This window comes from Herpailurus yagouaroundi, unplaced genomic scaffold (genome assembly GCF_014898765.1).
Source record: "Herpailurus yagouaroundi ecotype Mexico unplaced genomic scaffold, PumYag 249, whole genome shotgun sequence".
Classification (NCBI taxonomy): Eukaryota; Metazoa; Chordata; class Mammalia; order Carnivora; family Felidae; genus Herpailurus; species Herpailurus yagouaroundi.
Window position 1 is genome coordinate 467,585 of NW_024412466.1, and position 16,084 is coordinate 483,668.

Consider the following 16,084-nt stretch of genomic DNA (forward strand, 5'->3'; position numbering starts at 1 on the left):
CCCACCTCACCTCCTTTCCTCTCCATGTGACCACATAGGTCAGGCTGCCTGGAGCCCAGACTGGATGGGGTCCCATCAGCCAGGCTGGAACCATGGGGGTGGTCCTCACGGAGAGCTCCATTCCCGAGAGCCCCTCTGGCCACCACTTTCGGAGCATACCACACCTGAGCCCAATGACTGCCCTCCTGGGCACGCCCCTTGGGCCCTCCGAGTAGGGTCAGGTGGTCACATGCGACCCTTGCCCTCTAGCACCCCAGCCCCACCCTGTGAACAGCAGAGGCCAGGGCTCAGTGGTGCAAGACCCTCCACCTCCAGACCATGTTTCTGGAGACCTGGGCTTCATCCACGTTGGGACCTGCGAAACTCACATGAGAAAGACACTTACCTTTTCAACATCAAGTGCTGGCTGCAACTTCAGCCTGGAGCCCAGCACGACAGCCTGGCAATCAGAAATGGAGCAGGTTCCACAAAGTACACGGGCCCTGGTGGGGCACGGGCAGCGCCACGGTGGGGGGGGCTCCCACCCTCTACACCTCTGTCACTGGGGCACAGGACAGGCCTGTTCAGGTCCAAGGGGCCTGGAACCCTGAAGCCTCCTGGCAGACAAGCACCCCTGCCCCCCCCCCAACCCCCCCCCGGCTGAGTCAGGTTCCACAAGAGGTGAGGCAGGTGGTAATGACCCATGGGCCCTACCAGGCTGGGGTGTGGCCTGCTGGATAGGGCATCAGGGTGGGTGCTGGGCCCAAGTGGCTCTGGCCAGGGGGTGCTGATGAGTGGATAGAGAACGAGGGGGGAGCAGACAAGAAGTAGAAGTTTTGTCACCTACCCCCAGGCTCTGCTTCCACATACCCGCTGTCACATGCCCCGTACCTCCCACCAGTTGCCATCCACCTGCAAGAGCCTGGCAGGCCAGTCACGGTGCTCACAGCCAGGGGCCAGGGTTGGTGACCCCTGCCTCTGTGCACCCTGAGGCCTGGGGGCCTGTGGCCCTGAAGTGCAGGGGCCTCTGAGCGCTTTCCACAAGTCATACTGTGTGTGCAATCCAAAACGACTAATGAGCGCAGGACTCTCTGTCCAAAAGGGCGGATTGGCCCCAGGACGAGAGGCCGGAGTAGGCCGTGGTGTGGCCTGAGTGTGTTGGGGGAAGCACAGAGCTGCCCCCTTGGGTCCACAGAAGAGAGGCTCTGAACCCACCGCTTCCTGGTGAGGACGGGAGGGTAGTGGGCGCAGCTGAGAACCCTGCCCGCGGGCGGCCGACCGGCCGCAGGGACCCTCCTCCGACTCAGCATAGAGAACGCCCGGGGCCCTGAGCGCCCGCACGTAGCGCTGACCGGGCTGCTATTAATAATTTCCATACATCGCGCTCCCATTATGAGCAAAAATAACCGGCAGAGCAGCCGGGCGCCCCGCCCCACGCGGCTCACACAAAGGACCAAAATAGCGGCCTGGGAAAGGCTCGCTCCGGCCTCCGGCCGCGGACCGCGCGGGGCGGGGGGCTCAGGGCCAGGGGCCTTTCCCTGCGCAGCGCTGACCCGGCGCCTCCACAGCCTGGCTGCTGTCCAGGAGCTCGGCCGCCAGGGCCCCGAGGGGCCCCGAGCGGGGGCAGGGGCGCAGGGGGCGCAGAGGGCGCAGGGGGAGGGGCCAGAGCTGGAGGAGGGACTCGAGGGGGGGCAGGGCCTGGGGAGGGGCTCAGGGCGGTGGGAGGGGTGCAGGTGCCTCCCGCCCACGGGGACCTTGTCTTTTCTGGATGGGAGGCCCCCTGAGAACTGAGGGAGCGCCAGACCCCCACCCGGGAAGGCTGGCGTGCATACCCCGGTGGCCCCGCGCACCGAGCTCACAAACTGGGGTGGTCGGAACACTGCCACCTGCGGTGTTTCTTCCGCTGTCGACACCTGGACCTGCGCTTGGTCGGGCCACGCCACGGCCGAGAAGGGGCTGTGGGGAGGGATACCTGGGGGTCTGAGACCCTCCCATCCTCCAGACCGGGCCATGAGCCAGTGACCCTGGGAGAGGTGGGGGGGGGGGGCACGAGGCGAGGGGCAGGGGGCGGCAGAGATGCCCTCTTTCTCCCCTCACTACCTCTGCTGGGGTATCGGCCCCCATCATCTGTGGCTCCTGCTCCTCTAGGGACAAGACTTCGTCTGTCTCTAGGCTCCAGCCCTCATTGGGGTCTGGGGGGGATCCTGAGCCCCCCACTCTCCAACAACCCCTCTGACTCCTGGGGTGAGGCCTCAGGCTTGGGAAGGGGGTAGCCTGGAACGGTGGTCTGGGTGTCAGGTCAGGCTGCCACGGGAGGCTGGGCGCTGCCCTTCACAGAAGCAGGAGCTTCGCCTTACAGGGCAGCCTAGAGCCCTGAGGGTGCCCCCGCTCTGCCGGCAGGGCCTCCCTCCCCCCGAGGAGCCTGCGGCGCCAACCCCAACCCTCTCACCTGCCGCCTTGCCACCAGGGTCCTGGTCAGTGATGCCCACCGGCTGAGGTAGGTGGGGGGGGGGGTGGTGGTGCTCAGAGCCCAGCCCACCCATCCTAGGCAGGCAGCTCAGGCCTAACGTGTGGCCGGGTGCACAGCCCACCTGGCCGCACAATGACACTGCCACACAGGGCTCAGAGTGCTCAGCATGGCCCCTCTCTGCTCCCTGGTTCCTCCCAAGCTCTCCTAGCACCCAGGGTGCCCTCTCTCAGCCACGTGGCCTCTGTGGAAGCTGCAGGGTATGGCCAGCGTGCCAGGGCTGGATGGCCGCAGACACCCCCCAGGGACAGTTTGGGAGGTACCCTCATTCTGCACCTGCACCTCTGTACCTGGAGGCTGGGTGGGGTGGCACAGGACAAGGAAAGGGGCAGCCAGGGGGTGTGGTCTCGGTGACCTGGCGGGGATGATGGACAGCAGGAAGCCCCCCGGGGCCTGGCTTCTGTCTTGGGGCTTGGTCGGGGCGGGTGCTGTATGTAGTTGTTTCATTGCCATGAGGTGGGCTTAGCATCTGTCTCTGGTCATTTTTCTGTCTGAGCTTCTGCTGAGAGGACAGCACACCAAGCCGCCCATGGCCTGCTCACATGAGAGAGTGCAGGCACATCACCTGCTGACACAGGCACCTGTGACAAGGAAGGTGGGAGGGGCTGAGACCCCACGGAAGGAAACTGCGGAGGACCGGGCCCCTGGCGCCTCCCAGGCCTTCCTGGCCTTTGCATGGAGGCCTCTAAGAAGAGAGATGCCAGCTGAGTCAGGGGGAGGCTGTGGAAACCTCTGGCCAGACAGACTCCGGGACTGCTGCCTTTGGGGAAAACAACTCAGAAAACCCAGAGGGGCCGGGGTGGCCGCCGTGGGAGGAGCGTTCATGGGCCACCCCCCACCTCCTCCCGGCTGTCCACTCCATGGGGCTGGAGGCCGGGCAGGTGCCCAGGCAGCCAAGCCCAGACTCGGCAGCCTCAGACCCAGGACGGGCCTGCCTCCCACCTCCACAGCTCAGCTCGGGCCTGGAGCCAAGGGGCTTTTTTTTCTTCCCCCTGAAGCAAAGCTATCTTTTTACCTTGATAAGCTGTTTAAAAAATGTAAATAAAATAACTCAGTAGACAAAAGCGGGCATTCATCCCGCCTGGAGCCAGCCGCCGCCCTCGACATGAAATATCGGTGCACATTAAGTCGTGAGTCCCTGCTAATCCGAGCGGACAGGCCTGAATGCGGCCCCTTTCGCCGGGCGCGGCGGTGGGCACTGGAGCATGCACCGCCTGCCGGGCGGCCCCGCTTGGGGACAATGGCTTTTCTTCGCAGAAGGGGCCTGTGCGGGACAAGAGCCCCCTTTGTGTTGGGATTCCTGCCTTGGAGCGCGAGGGAGGCGCATTCAGCCGGCCCTAGACACTCTTTGAAAGGCTCGGGTGTAACAGAAGACACCGAAACACTAGCCTGCCTTCTGCCTCCCGCATTCTTGCAAGCCCAGCCGCCCATTCAGACTGCGGAGAATGGCCCTGCGCCACAGGAGCGGAGCCCCAGCCACATTGTCCCTGGCGTGGCCATCTTGGTTTCTCAGCGCCCTTCACCAGCCTCGAGACAAGAGCCCAGGGCCGGGCATGACAGTCGCCAACACATGGCCCACACCTCTGAGGGCGCAGGACTGGCGGTCCAGGTGAGGCCCAAATGGCAATGAGCCTCCTCACTGGGACTGGCCCCTCGGGGAGGAAGGCCCCCCGTGGGGCAGGTCTGGGGTCCTGCCTCGGTGCCCACCGAGGCATGGGGAGCAGCGCCCCTGGGCAGTGGGAGGGGTGAGCCAGGAGTGAGCCCCTGGACACCCCCGGGACTGGACCTGGGACATAGCAAGAGTGCCCCGCTGAGCTGCGCAGCCTAGGACTTCTCCCTGTGTTGCGACCTTCACATCTCAGGGCACAGAGATGTCATGGGGGCCCCTGTGCCTGCAGCAACAGCTCAGAGCTGCGCCCCACCCCCACCATAGAGCCGCCCCTCCCTGCTCACCACAGACCCCCCCACTCCTTACTACCTCATGCAGACCCAAGTCACTCCCAGTGCTCGTGGACAGCCTCCACCTCCTCTCGGAAACTTCTGGACTTAAATGAGAGCTGGTAGGGCTCATAAAGGAGACCCAACGAACCCACCAAGACCTCCAGAGCCCCACAAGCTCTTACCCAGAGACCTGCAGCTACTAAGCCCACGTTTCCACATTTGCTCTTCCTGACCCAGGCTTTCCCAGGACAAGGGAGCCATGACCCGTCCCAGGCATGGCCCCACATCCCAAAGCATCACGTGCGCTAGAGGGCTCTCTGCTGTCATAACTGGTCACCTGTGCCCCAAAGTGCCAGTGCTGTGCCCTACGCGGAACTTCTGCAAAAAAAACCCAAAACCATGAGCATCATGCTGAGGGGCTGGTCCTGGGAAACACTGAAACAGGTAGGTTGGGGTCCTGCCCAGCCTAGTACCTGCAAGGAGCCAAAAGGACCCTCGGGGTGTCTGACCCTCACAGGGGCACCACCGCTGTGGGGACCTGGTCCAACAGAACGACAAATAGCAGGAGTTGTGCCACCCAGAGCGAGGCCCCTTCACTCCAGGGCAGGCCCCTTGACAGGTGCAAGGAGGTGGCAGACACAGCATGAGGGCTCTCAGGGGGGCTCTTCCAGACCCCGCTGTTAGAATAGGAGCAAATCGGCCAGTCCCCAGGCCTGGTGTGGGTGTGGCTGCAGGACCCCCAACAAGGATACAAAGCCAACAGCTGGAAGCGGCTGGGCCCAGAGGGAACCGGGCTGTTGGTCCCCAGGCCACATCACACTGAGGCCAAGGGACCTTGCGAGCGGGCCTGGGCAGAGGCAGGAAGGAGAAGGGGGAGCCCTGTGGGGTCATGTGGGTGCTCCCTGGCAAAGCTCCCCACTTGGGAGGCTCTGGGCTGCGAGGGTGTGGGAGGTCCAGCTGTCTGATCGAGGCTCGAGGGGTGGCAAGTGTGGGCAGAGGGACGCCCGCACCCCTGATCTTCTTAGCCCCCCCGAGTGTTTCTGGGGATTGACGTGTGAGACTGGACGGCAGCGGCTCAGGTAAGCGGTTCTGCCACAGGGCTTCCAGGCCAAAGCCAGGGTGTCCTTGGGCTGCTGACCACATTTGAGGACCCAGTGAACACCCAGGAGGAAGGACCCCAGGTGCTGCACCAGAGAGCCAGGCGTGGGGCGGGGGGGGGGGGTGCTGCTCCCAGACTCTTTTCCAGTTTGGTGAGCGTGAGGGGCTCCTAGGACCCCAGTGCATGGCACAGCCCCGAGCTGGGCTCCTGGGGTGGCTGATCCCTGAGACCCTCTGCTCCAGACCCAGAGTCCCCGTTGCAGCACTCCCATAGTGGAGGGGTGGAGAGGACACTCCCAGGGTGGACCCTGTGAGCCCCCTCAGCCCAGCTCTTGCCTGCTCCACTGACCCCACGTGCAGACCTGGCCCCTGAGCCCCTCCCTGCCAGCCCCGGTGTACATGGGGGTCACACTCACTTCTTTGAACTTGCCCTCCTGGTGGAGCTGGTGGATGTGAGTCAGCAGGGGCCTCCGGTCTGCGTCCTGCAGCTGGAAGATGCTGACCAGTGGCTCCACGAGACTAGGGGGGCTCCTGGCGAGGACCCTGACTGCACGGGCCCGTAGCTGTTGCAGCCTTGAGCCGTGCTGGGAGACCAGAGAGCCAGCCTCAGCCGGGGAGTGGGGGGGCTGCAGCTGGAGCATGGTGCCGGGGTAGAAGTCCAGCACCTCAACCCTGTGCCTACGGTGGACAGTCCAGGCAGGCAAGGCCTGGGGGACAGGAGCACAGACGAGGGAGATGTATGACTGTGGGGAAGCTGAGAGTCAAGCCCACAGACCCGGGAGCACAGTCAGTCCGAAGGCAGCGGCCCCTGCCCACCAGGGGTGAACGAGCTCAGCGGGCCAGGTCAGGCAGGCGTGGAGCCCACCAGGCCGAGAGCTATGAAGGGGGTGGAAGGGGCGAGGCTGGTGGGGCCGTGGGTAGGGCTCACCTGGGCCGACGCAGGGAGTGGCCGTGCCTGCAGCCAGCGGTGCAGCTCACAGACTACCCAGGCCTCCAGGGAGGGGCCCTTCCGCTGCCAGGCCTGGCTGCCTTCCAGCATGTCCAGGAGTCCGGTCAGTGGGTCATCCAGGGCAGCAAACCCCCGCCAGGCCTCTTCCCGGAGCTGCGGAGACACAGCACCTCACTGTCTCTTTGTTGAGCTCAAATCCGCCTGGTAAACCCTGCCCCGACCTGCGCGGCCCAGCATGTGGTCTGCTCAGAGTGGGGGACTGGGGCTGGTCAGCACTGTCCTCCCATCCTCGGGGTCCTGGTCTGACCCGCCATGCCCCTGGCCCTGGGTGGCAGCCACTGTCCACACCGACGGTCCCGTAAAGACAGAGGGCATGTTCCCCGAGTCAGGCCAAGGGTGGCGGGACCCATCTGAGAGGATCCGTTCACTCGGCTTCGCCCCAACTACTCGTGCGGCACGCCGAGGACCTGGCACTGGTCCTTCAGACACAGTGACTCCTTGGCGGGGCCAGCAAGCAACAGGAAACAGAAGAAAGAAGAGAAAAAGCCAAACTGGAAAAGGTCTCGGATTCACTTTTCTACCTCTTGCACTGCCAAAGGCTTGGAAACACGTATGAGCTGAAAAGAGCAACGCCAGGAACACGTGTGCTGTTCTCTCCCAAAGGTGTCCTCAGGACAACAGTGGTTCCTGATGGACTTTTAAGCAAGTGGGGTGTCGGGTAAGGGCCACACTGCACCCAGCCCTGGCTCTCCACTCCAGTCAAGAACTTGCTGCAACTACAGAGGCCTGTCTCGGGCCCCCCTCCAGGCAGAGCTGCAGGGTCAGGGTCTCGGCCGTGAGCTCAGGAAACAGACACCCGGACACCTGAGGCTACTCATAAGCAGCCTGGAGGTGAGGCCCCGGCTGTCCTGGCAGACCTGCACACAGAGAGCACCCTGAGGACAGCCTGAAATACTGCCACTCTCTGGGATGCGCGGGCCACACGCCCGTCTCAAGGAGCCCGGGGGCACCCGCAGGGGCCACTGTCCCCCACCCTCCAGGAACGTGTGAAAGAAGACAGCTGAGGCCGAACCACCGCCACTTTCTTGCTCACAGAAGGAAAGATCTAGAAGGATGCGGCCCTGGATCTTGGTCCTAATTTGTTCACGTGTGGTGCCCATTCAGGGCCCCCGAAGAACAGCTCCGAGAGGCTCCCAGAGCAAAGCAGGGAGGCCATGTGGCCGGGGCCTGGGCTTACAGTCGCCAGCCAGTCAGCTCTTCCGCTCGCAAGGTGAGCTCAGGTAAACGCCTCGTCTCCTTTCTCCGCTGGGCAGTCTCTACCTGCCTGGCCCCTTGCCACCAGCCGGACAGAGGGTGTGCGGCGGCCAGCCCCGGGGCAGGGCAGGGGGCCGGAAGGAGGAACCAGGCGCAGGACCGACCTTCCAGCTCTGAGCTGGGTGCCCGCTGACCAGGCGCCACGAAAAGGAAGACTCTTCCAAGGGCACCCCCACCCTTCCAGCCAGGTGTGGCTGCCCAGCCCCGGTAGGTTTCACAGACCCCTTCCCAGTAGGGTCGCTCCGTAGTCCACTGTTGGGGCCGGCTCCCTCCTTCGGGCTCACCCAGCTGCTCTTTGTGGTGGAACCTCATGGTAGCCAGCCGAAGGGGAGTGAGCGGGCATGTCCTTCCACGATGGCCGCTGCCCATTGTTGGCACCCTGGGCCAAGGACTCTGCCCTCCGTGTCTGGGAGTTGGCTCTGTCCCTTCCCGTGAAAAGTGCCTGGGAGGGGCGCCTGGGTGGCTTGGTCAGTTAAGCGTCCGACTTCAGCTCAGGTCACGATCTCACGGTCCATGAGTTCGAGCCCTGCGTCGGGCTCTGTGCTGACAGCTCAGAGCCTGGAGCCTGTTTCCGATTCTGTGTCTCCCTCTCTCTCTCTGCCCCTCCCCTGTTCATGCTCTGTCTCTCTCTGTCTCAAAAATAAATAAACGTTTAAAAAATTTAAACAAAAAAAAAAAAAAGAAAAGAAAAGTGCCTGGGAGCACTGTGGAGGTGACACTCACCTGCCCAGGTACCAAGCCCCACCGGGGGCTACAGGCCTCATTTATGCTGTGTCACCAGTGAGGGCCCAGGCACCTCCTTGCTGTACTCTGGCATCTCCCCTGGAGAGAGGAGGCCTTCTGGAAGCCCCCAGTGACCTCCCCAGGGTTCTGCTGATCAAACTTGGTCCACAGACTCCTCCACTGCCAGTGACTAAGCAACAGTGGAGGGGAAGTCACCAGGGAGGCACAGACCCCCTCTGCTGTTGGCCCCACGGCCCTTCCCACGCTTCTGCCCTGAGAGCATCTCGGGGCCAGGCTGGGCCACAACCCTCTCCTTGCAAGGCATCTCTTACGTCTGGAGCTCCGAGAGTCACCCACGTTGTCTGTGCGTGCCTTCTCCCACACATGTGCCTCTGCTGTGCTCAGACAGCACCCAACAGCCCACAGGTCAAGGGGCCCACCCACAGAGCAGTGGGCAGCAGGCAGGGTGCAGAACTGGGGCATGGGCCACAGCCCTGGCATCCACGGTGTGGACGATGCTTCCCCCGGACACTTAGAGCAAACGCCCACTTGGTTTGAATGTAATTTTAAGACCACAGTACTTGAGCAATCTGACTTGCTTACCAAAAATGAAATGCAGACTTTCCCCTCAAGCGTTTGGGTGAACTCAGGAAGCCAGGCAAGTCTCTCTCTGCAGACGCCCAGGAAAGGAGAGGCGTCTGTGGGAAAGGAGGCCTCTGAGGGCCCAGGGCTGTGCGGTCAGCACCCTCCACGGGGTGCCACAGGGAAAGGGTGGGCCAATCCCAGTTCGGTGGGCTGCCTGGGCTCCAGGAGTCCCAGGAAGCCCCTCCAACACATGGGCCTCCACGTCACAAGGACCCGCCTTGGTGACACCCGGCAGGAGCTGGCAGGAAAAAACACCATCGCTCCTTAACTACTTTGCAGACATACTTGGGCCTTCACCACCAGGGGAAGAAGCTTCAGTAAGACGAGCCCACGTGAAACCCCACAAAGCACACAGGGAACAGTCACCGTGAGTGACGGCCACAACACGACACTGAAAGGTCTGAGAACAGGGACAGGAGGACACCCCCCAGGCTGGGGTCTGAGAGCCCTTCCCGCCCCTCTGGCCCCTGTGGCCTCCAGGGTGCCCCTCAGGTACTAGGTCCAGCACCCACGGGCCATCTGCCGCCCCTCGTCCTAGAGGATCTAAGCGTAGGCCCCAAGGCCCTGCTCCTGTGCCGGTCCCTCCTCGGCCTGGGTCCCGGGTCTCCTTCCCTCCTGCCCCCTGACCGCTGCCACCTGGCAGGGGCCTGTGCCCCGTCGTCACCGGCTTCTGTGCCCACATGGTCCTGGGGCTGGAGCGGTGCCAGAGCCCCTACGGACCTGTTCAAACAGGCAGGGCTGCCCGAGAACTTGAGTTTCTCACAAGCTCCCAGGCGCCTGCTGCCTGGGGGCCCTGCTCCAAGGAGTACCGTCCTTCCAGTTTGCTCACCCCTCCTGTGCTGGCCATCGCTCCTGCCGTCCCAACTCAGGGGGCTCTGAGGGCATCCCAACCCCACTGTCCGTCCCCCACCCCAGGCCCCAGTCCACACCAGCCTGCCCCCTTCCTCTTTGTGCCACAAACCCTCACACGGTTCTCCAAGCCCAACCCCCAGTTTCCCTGTGCTGTTCTGTCGGGGACCCTGAAACTTCCCTGTGGTCAGCCAGGGGACAGCACGTGTCCCTCCAGCCAGGGGCTTTGGGAGCCGACGCAGTTCCCTGGCACATGCACAGCAGGCCTCGCTGGCACCAAAAATGAAAATTCACGGACGTGACCCTTCACAGACAGAAACGAGTAACAAAAGGTAAAACACACACCTGTGTTTGCTTGGAAATAAGTCACCTGCTGGCCGAATGAGACAACATAATGAAAATCAGAAAACAGGGAAGAGGGACAACGGCTTTCTCCACCTCAAAACTCGTGACCAAGGGAACTTGGAGGGAAACGCACCGCTGTGGGCGAGTGCCTGGGAAAGAAGGACCGGAGAGTAAGGACGGCGTCCGACAAGCGGTGGTGCCCAGCGGCACCAGCCACGCCCACACACTGGCCACAGCGAAGACGCCAAAAGCGGAGCCCCGGGGGCAGCGCTACAGCTCGAGCTGGGGGCTTGCACTGCCCCCCTGGGAAAGCCTGGCCAGCAGCCACGATGACACAGAAGACACGGAAGCTTCCTGGGGAAATAAACCAGAAGCGAAACTCTGAACAGGCCTGGGTCCCCCGCCCCCCCGCCCCCTGCCCAAGACCCCCCGGGGAGGACTGTGCACTCTTCCCTCTCCCAGACTCTGGACGAACAAGTAATTCCTGTCTTCCGCCAGCTGCTCCAGGGACAGGAACGAAGGAACACCTTGTATGAGGTTAGTTCACCAGAAACAGACAGAGACAAAAACTCACAAACGCCACAGTGACCAGGGGAGACGCGTCCCAGACACGCGGGGGCGACTTGAGTTAGAGAATCTGTTCGCCAGACAGCACGGTCATGTTGCTTCAGTCTTGATCCCGAAGCCACCGTTACAAAATTGAAGGGAGCTTTTGACTTGCAGACAGCTCACAGACACGGCTCCCGCACGAGCCTGCGGCCCCTTCCTGCAGCACGCCTGCTCTGGACACCTGCCCCCGTGGGCCTGGCCCTCCTTGGGCGGCAGGAGGCAAGGCCGACACGAGACTCGGGCCTCATCCCTCCAGCCTTCACAGCAGGGACTTCTGTGTCCTCCCTGGGAACTAGGGCGACTTCACTCTTTTGCTGCCCCAGGGGAGCCAAGTACAGGGCACGGGGCCCGAGGGTCAGGCAGTCCCACTCCAGGGACAAAGCTACCCTCCAGGCACAGGCCACCACCAAGCAGCCTCCTTGCCAAGCCCACCGCCTCCTGCTGGACGACAGGCTGTCCCTGGGAGAGGAGGCCATGGGCGAGGCCAGCGTGAACCAGTGAGTACCCGGGCCCTACCCGGCACACAGGTGGTCATGGCCCACCGGGTCCCCTGTGCTGTGTGGAAGCCGAATGGTGGCCGCCGGCCCCTCCCTCCTGCTCTGAGCCCCAGGGGTCTGTGTCTACCAGTGTCTAGTGGGTGTCACCCCAAGCCCCAGCCCCCACGTGTCTGCCAGAACATCCGGACAGGGCGGCCCACTGAGGCCAGTGGAGGGCCCGCAACGCCCATGCTCACTCACCTGCCGCAGCTCTCGCGTGGACCACAGTGTCTGCAGGGCCTGCCGGAACAGGAGTGGGTCCTGGCCTGGGGGGACAAGACAAGGGCTATGCAGAGTCCACCAACACCCCCCCCCACCTTTGATCAACGCCTGGGGGCTTCCCGCAGATGCCAGCCAGTGCCCGTGGACTCCGGTCAGAGCTCCCCACTGCCCTTCCCTGTGACGCCAGCCTGGCCATCCTGACGTGCTCACTGGGATGGGCTTCTGCCCACAGCTTGGGGCAGCCCAGGCCTCATGTTTCAGCAACGGTGGGCTGCAGGTCTCAGACTGACCACACTGTGTGGGCAGGGAAGGGGCATCGGACCCCAGGGCCAAGCCCACAGCACTAACCATCAGGGCATGCCTGGTGGGCCACCGCGCCCCCACCCCTCCATGCCATGTCACAGCCCACGCCTGTCCACTGCCCACCAAGTGCGGCCTCCAGCCCCTGCTGAGACCCTAAAGTGGTCCCGGCCTCTGCCTCCCCTGGCTGCTCCCCAAAGCCTCTCCACCCACAGCCCTGGCCCTCTCTTGCTTGCCCAAGTCTCCAGCCCCACTGCAGGACTGCTGGCCGGGGCGGGGATCCCACTGGGACCCTAGGCCTCGGGGAAGTTGGGGTTACCCTCATGCTGGAAAAGGGACTGTGCCCTCAGACCAGGTTTAAGGTCAAGGCCTGGGAAGGTGGCTGCCGCCTGCTCTCCACTTTGGGAAAGAAAGCGGCCTCTGAGTCACCCACAGCCACCAGCGCCCCCTGGCTGCCTCCGGAGGGCCTGCCCCACCTCTGCGGCTACCTGCCCTGGGCCTCAGGGCAGGGCCACCCTGCTCAGCCCTTCTTGGCTCCCCACGGCCTCGCCACATGAGGTCACAGAAACCCCTTTTCTCTGTGCAAAAGCTCTGCTGCCGACACTTGGTTGCCACTGACCCTCGCCTCCCCAGTCCCTCCAGAACCTTGCAGAGCACAGGGCCCAGAGGGGGCGCCTCGTTCTTTCCTCAAGAACCATCAAGGCCATGTGACTCAGAGGTGGGGGGGGTGTCACTAACAGATTCCATAGGTCAAATCAGGGGGCTCAAGAGCATGGGTGGCTCACCCACAAATCTACTCAAGAATCAAAGACAAGAGCAACCCACTGGGCTCCTACAGAAGACCAGACGTGGAAGGAAAGGCGGGGACACCTGAGCCCAGCCCTGGAGGGCTGCCCACCTGAGCACACAGATGCAGGGACCAGACAAGGCAACAGTGGCTAGATTCAGTGCACAGCACGGGAGGAGGGATACGCTGGGTGCACTCTAGAAAGCAAGGCTGATCGACCCATGGAGGGTCCACCACTGTGGCTCGTTAATGGGACACGGGGAAACATTTCGTAAAACAAGCATTTCATAAGAGTAAATTCTATTCACGATTTAGGAAACAACTCTGCAACTAGACCACAGGCAACTTCATGACCCAGAAAGAAAGATGCTTATAAACAAAACCCCTCAGCAAACATAGAACTTAATGCTGAAAGCTGAAAGCAGGCCCCCAGCGACAGGGCCAACAGGAGGGCACCCACTGCCCATTCAGCACGGCCTGCAGGCCCCTGCCGGCTCAGCACGACACGAAGGAACAGTTGACGGCACAGAATTTGGAAAGGAAACAATAAAGTCAACACTACTCTGACAACCTCTGGTCTGTCCACAAGCGGAATACGACTCAGCGCTAGAAGAAATGAGCGGTCAAGCGAGAGAGGACACGGAGGGCCCTCAAACGCACACTCCTGAGCGGAGGAGGCCGTGTGAACAGGCCACACGCGGCAGGATCCCAGCCCCGCGACACTCGGGAAGAGGCGCGGCCATGCAGGCAGTGACGCGACGCCGCGGGAGGCCGTCACAGTGGACGCGCGTCACCACGCACGTGTCCCAGCCCACAGAGCACCGCCGCCAGGAGGGCCCGAGTGCCCACGGGGCCTCTCGACGATGGCGGCGTGTCAGTAGGGCTCATGAGGGCACCACACTGGCCGGGACGCGAGAGGCTGTGTGGGGCAGGGATATGGGAAATCTCTGTAACCTCCTGGATTTTGCTGTAACCCTAAAACTGCTCTAGAAAAAATAAAGTCTTTAAAAGTTAAAACAAAACAACAACAAGAAAAAACACTACTGCTCGCTGAAAACATAATTTTGTGGAGAGCCCTGAAGAATCTGAAGAGGTTCCTCAGTGGACACGTTTCTGCATGGACCCTCACCACCAGGCCCACAGTAAAGTCCGCTGTAAGCCAGCAAGTGGAGATGGGCGTCAGAAACAGTGGGGGCGCCTGGGGGGCTCAGTCAGTTGGGAGACCGACTTCGGCTCGGGTCATGATCTCGGGGTTTGTGAGTTTGAGCCCCACGTGGGGCTCTGTGCTGACAGCTTGGAGCCTGGACCCTGCTTCCGATTCTGTGCGCCTCCCTCTCTCTCTGCCCCAACCCACTCACATTCTGTCTCTGTCTCTCTCAAAAATAAATAAACATTAAAAAAAAAAAGAAAAGAAATTTCAAATAAAGGTGCGCCTGGGTGGCTCAGTCAGTTAAGCTCAGTTAAGTCCGACTTCGGCTCAGGTCATGATCTCGGGGTTTGTGGGTTCGAGCCCCGCGTCGGGCTCTGTGCTGACAGCTCAGAGCCTGGAGCCTATTTCAGATTCTGTGTCTCCCCCTCTCCCTACCCCTCCCCTGCTCACACTCTGTGTCTCTCTCTCAATAATAAATAAACGTTAAAAAAAAAAAAAAGAAACAGTGACAATGGCACAAAAAAATTCAGATTTCTTTGGATAACTCTAACAAACGAAATTCATGCAAAAAAGCCATAAAGCATTGGGAGTAAAATTAAAAGACCTATTGAAGAAGGGCCATCCCACACAATGGACAATGTGACGTTGTCACCTGTCCCACAGTTAACCATTCTGCCTCAGCCCAAACAGCGGGCTGGGTGTGTGTGTGTGTGTGTGTGTGTGTGTGTGTGTGTGTCCACCTGTCTTAACCATCCACCCAAATCACAGCGAGACGGGACTCCGACCCCACCCAGCCCCAAGCAGCACCCTAGCTAAGGCGAGCGGCACTGGCCCGGAGAGGGCAGGTGTGGACCAGTGTAAAGACCTCAAGTCAGAGCTGGGCACACACAGGACCCGATGGGTGACCACAGTGGCCCCAGGAACTGGGTAACCCTATTGAGAGGACCCTGGAGCATCTCCTGGCCTCACACCTACAGAAAATCCATCCCCCAGTTGTAGACCTGAATGTGAAAGATAAATAGGGCCTCTGGGAGAACATCTTGAAGACCTTGGGCTGGAGAGGTCTCCCAAAGAAGTCAATCACATAACAGATTCCCACTGATCAGAAGGACCCTGCAGGAACCGGAAGACGGCTCTCCTGTCCGGCCTGGTCCTGCCCTCACCGGGGGCTGTCTAAGGGCACAGCCCTGCTCCAAGCTGCTTTCCCAGCACCTAAGACCTGGGCCCCACTGGGAGCTATGCCCTGGACATGCCCCCCCGACTCGGCCCACACAGCTAGACCCTACACACGGGCTGAGAGGCTACCATCGGTCCCTCCCAGGAAGGGAGCACATTTGACCATGCTCACGGCTGTGGTCTGGGCCTTGACGGGTGCTCCACAGTGACCTCGGTGCCAGGGCCAGGCGTGCACGGCCACCAGCTCAGAGTGGCCTCAGGGAGACCTCTGGAGGGGACCTGAGGCCGGTCTGGGTGGGGTGAGGCATGGCAAGGGCGTGGCCTGGGTGGGCGCAGAGTTATGGGCAAGATGCAGGCAGGGGGTCAGGGAGGTCCCCTAGGCTGAGGGGGGGTGCTCCCAGACTGACGCCCATCCAAAGACACAGAAAGGGAGGACTTGGGAGGTGTCTGTCTAAAGGGTTAGATAAGCAAGCTCAGTGTCACTCTGCAGAACCCAGGGAGGGGCCTGTGTCCCCACTGCCCTGGCCTAGGGATTTAGGCAGGAGGCTGGGGCCTAGGAGGGCACGTGGGGCCTGGTGCCGAGGGGCCTCTGCCCACAGCCTGCCATGACCTCCACCTCCCCACCCCAGGCCTGGATCCGGGACCCGAGACAGATGGCCTCCGGCCTATACCTGGCCCCTGACCCCATCCCAGGACCACGCAGGTGGGGGCAGGTGGGGGGCTGTATGCAGGGAAGACACTGAAAAGACACTCAATCCCCAGAGCCAGACCTTCACCCCTGCACCCTGGGCTGCTTCTCCCCGCCAGGCACGTGGGCCTCACTGGCTGTCCTGGCCACAGCCCTCCCACACACGTGCCTGGGGGCCACAAGGCAGCCAGGGGCTCGGGCAGAGGCACGGGATGGCCCACCTTCTGCCCTGCCCCCTCCCATCCC

At 62.2% G+C, this 16,084-nt stretch overlaps 1 protein-coding gene across 5 annotated transcripts in view; it reads right to left on the reverse strand.

Annotated features, from left to right (window-relative positions):
* EXD3 (exonuclease 3'-5' domain containing 3) overlaps positions 1-16,084 on the reverse strand; it is a 77,722-nt gene that overhangs the window by 40,401 nt on the left and 21,237 nt on the right. For 4 of the 5 annotated variants that reach the window (XM_040460265.1, XM_040460268.1, XM_040460267.1 and 1 more), the window contains 4 exons: positions 11,717-11,781; positions 6,474-6,647; positions 5,962-6,129; positions 386-439 (listed from right to left, as the gene is read on the reverse strand). In XM_040460265.1, coding sequence (XP_040316199.1) covers positions 386-439; positions 5,962-6,129; positions 6,474-6,647; positions 11,717-11,781 — 461 coding nt within the window. Of the gene's footprint in view, positions 1-385; positions 440-5,961; positions 6,130-6,473; positions 6,648-9,134; positions 9,641-11,716; positions 11,782-16,084 lie in introns of those variants that run through there. The other variant, XM_040460269.1, reaches the window with a different exon arrangement.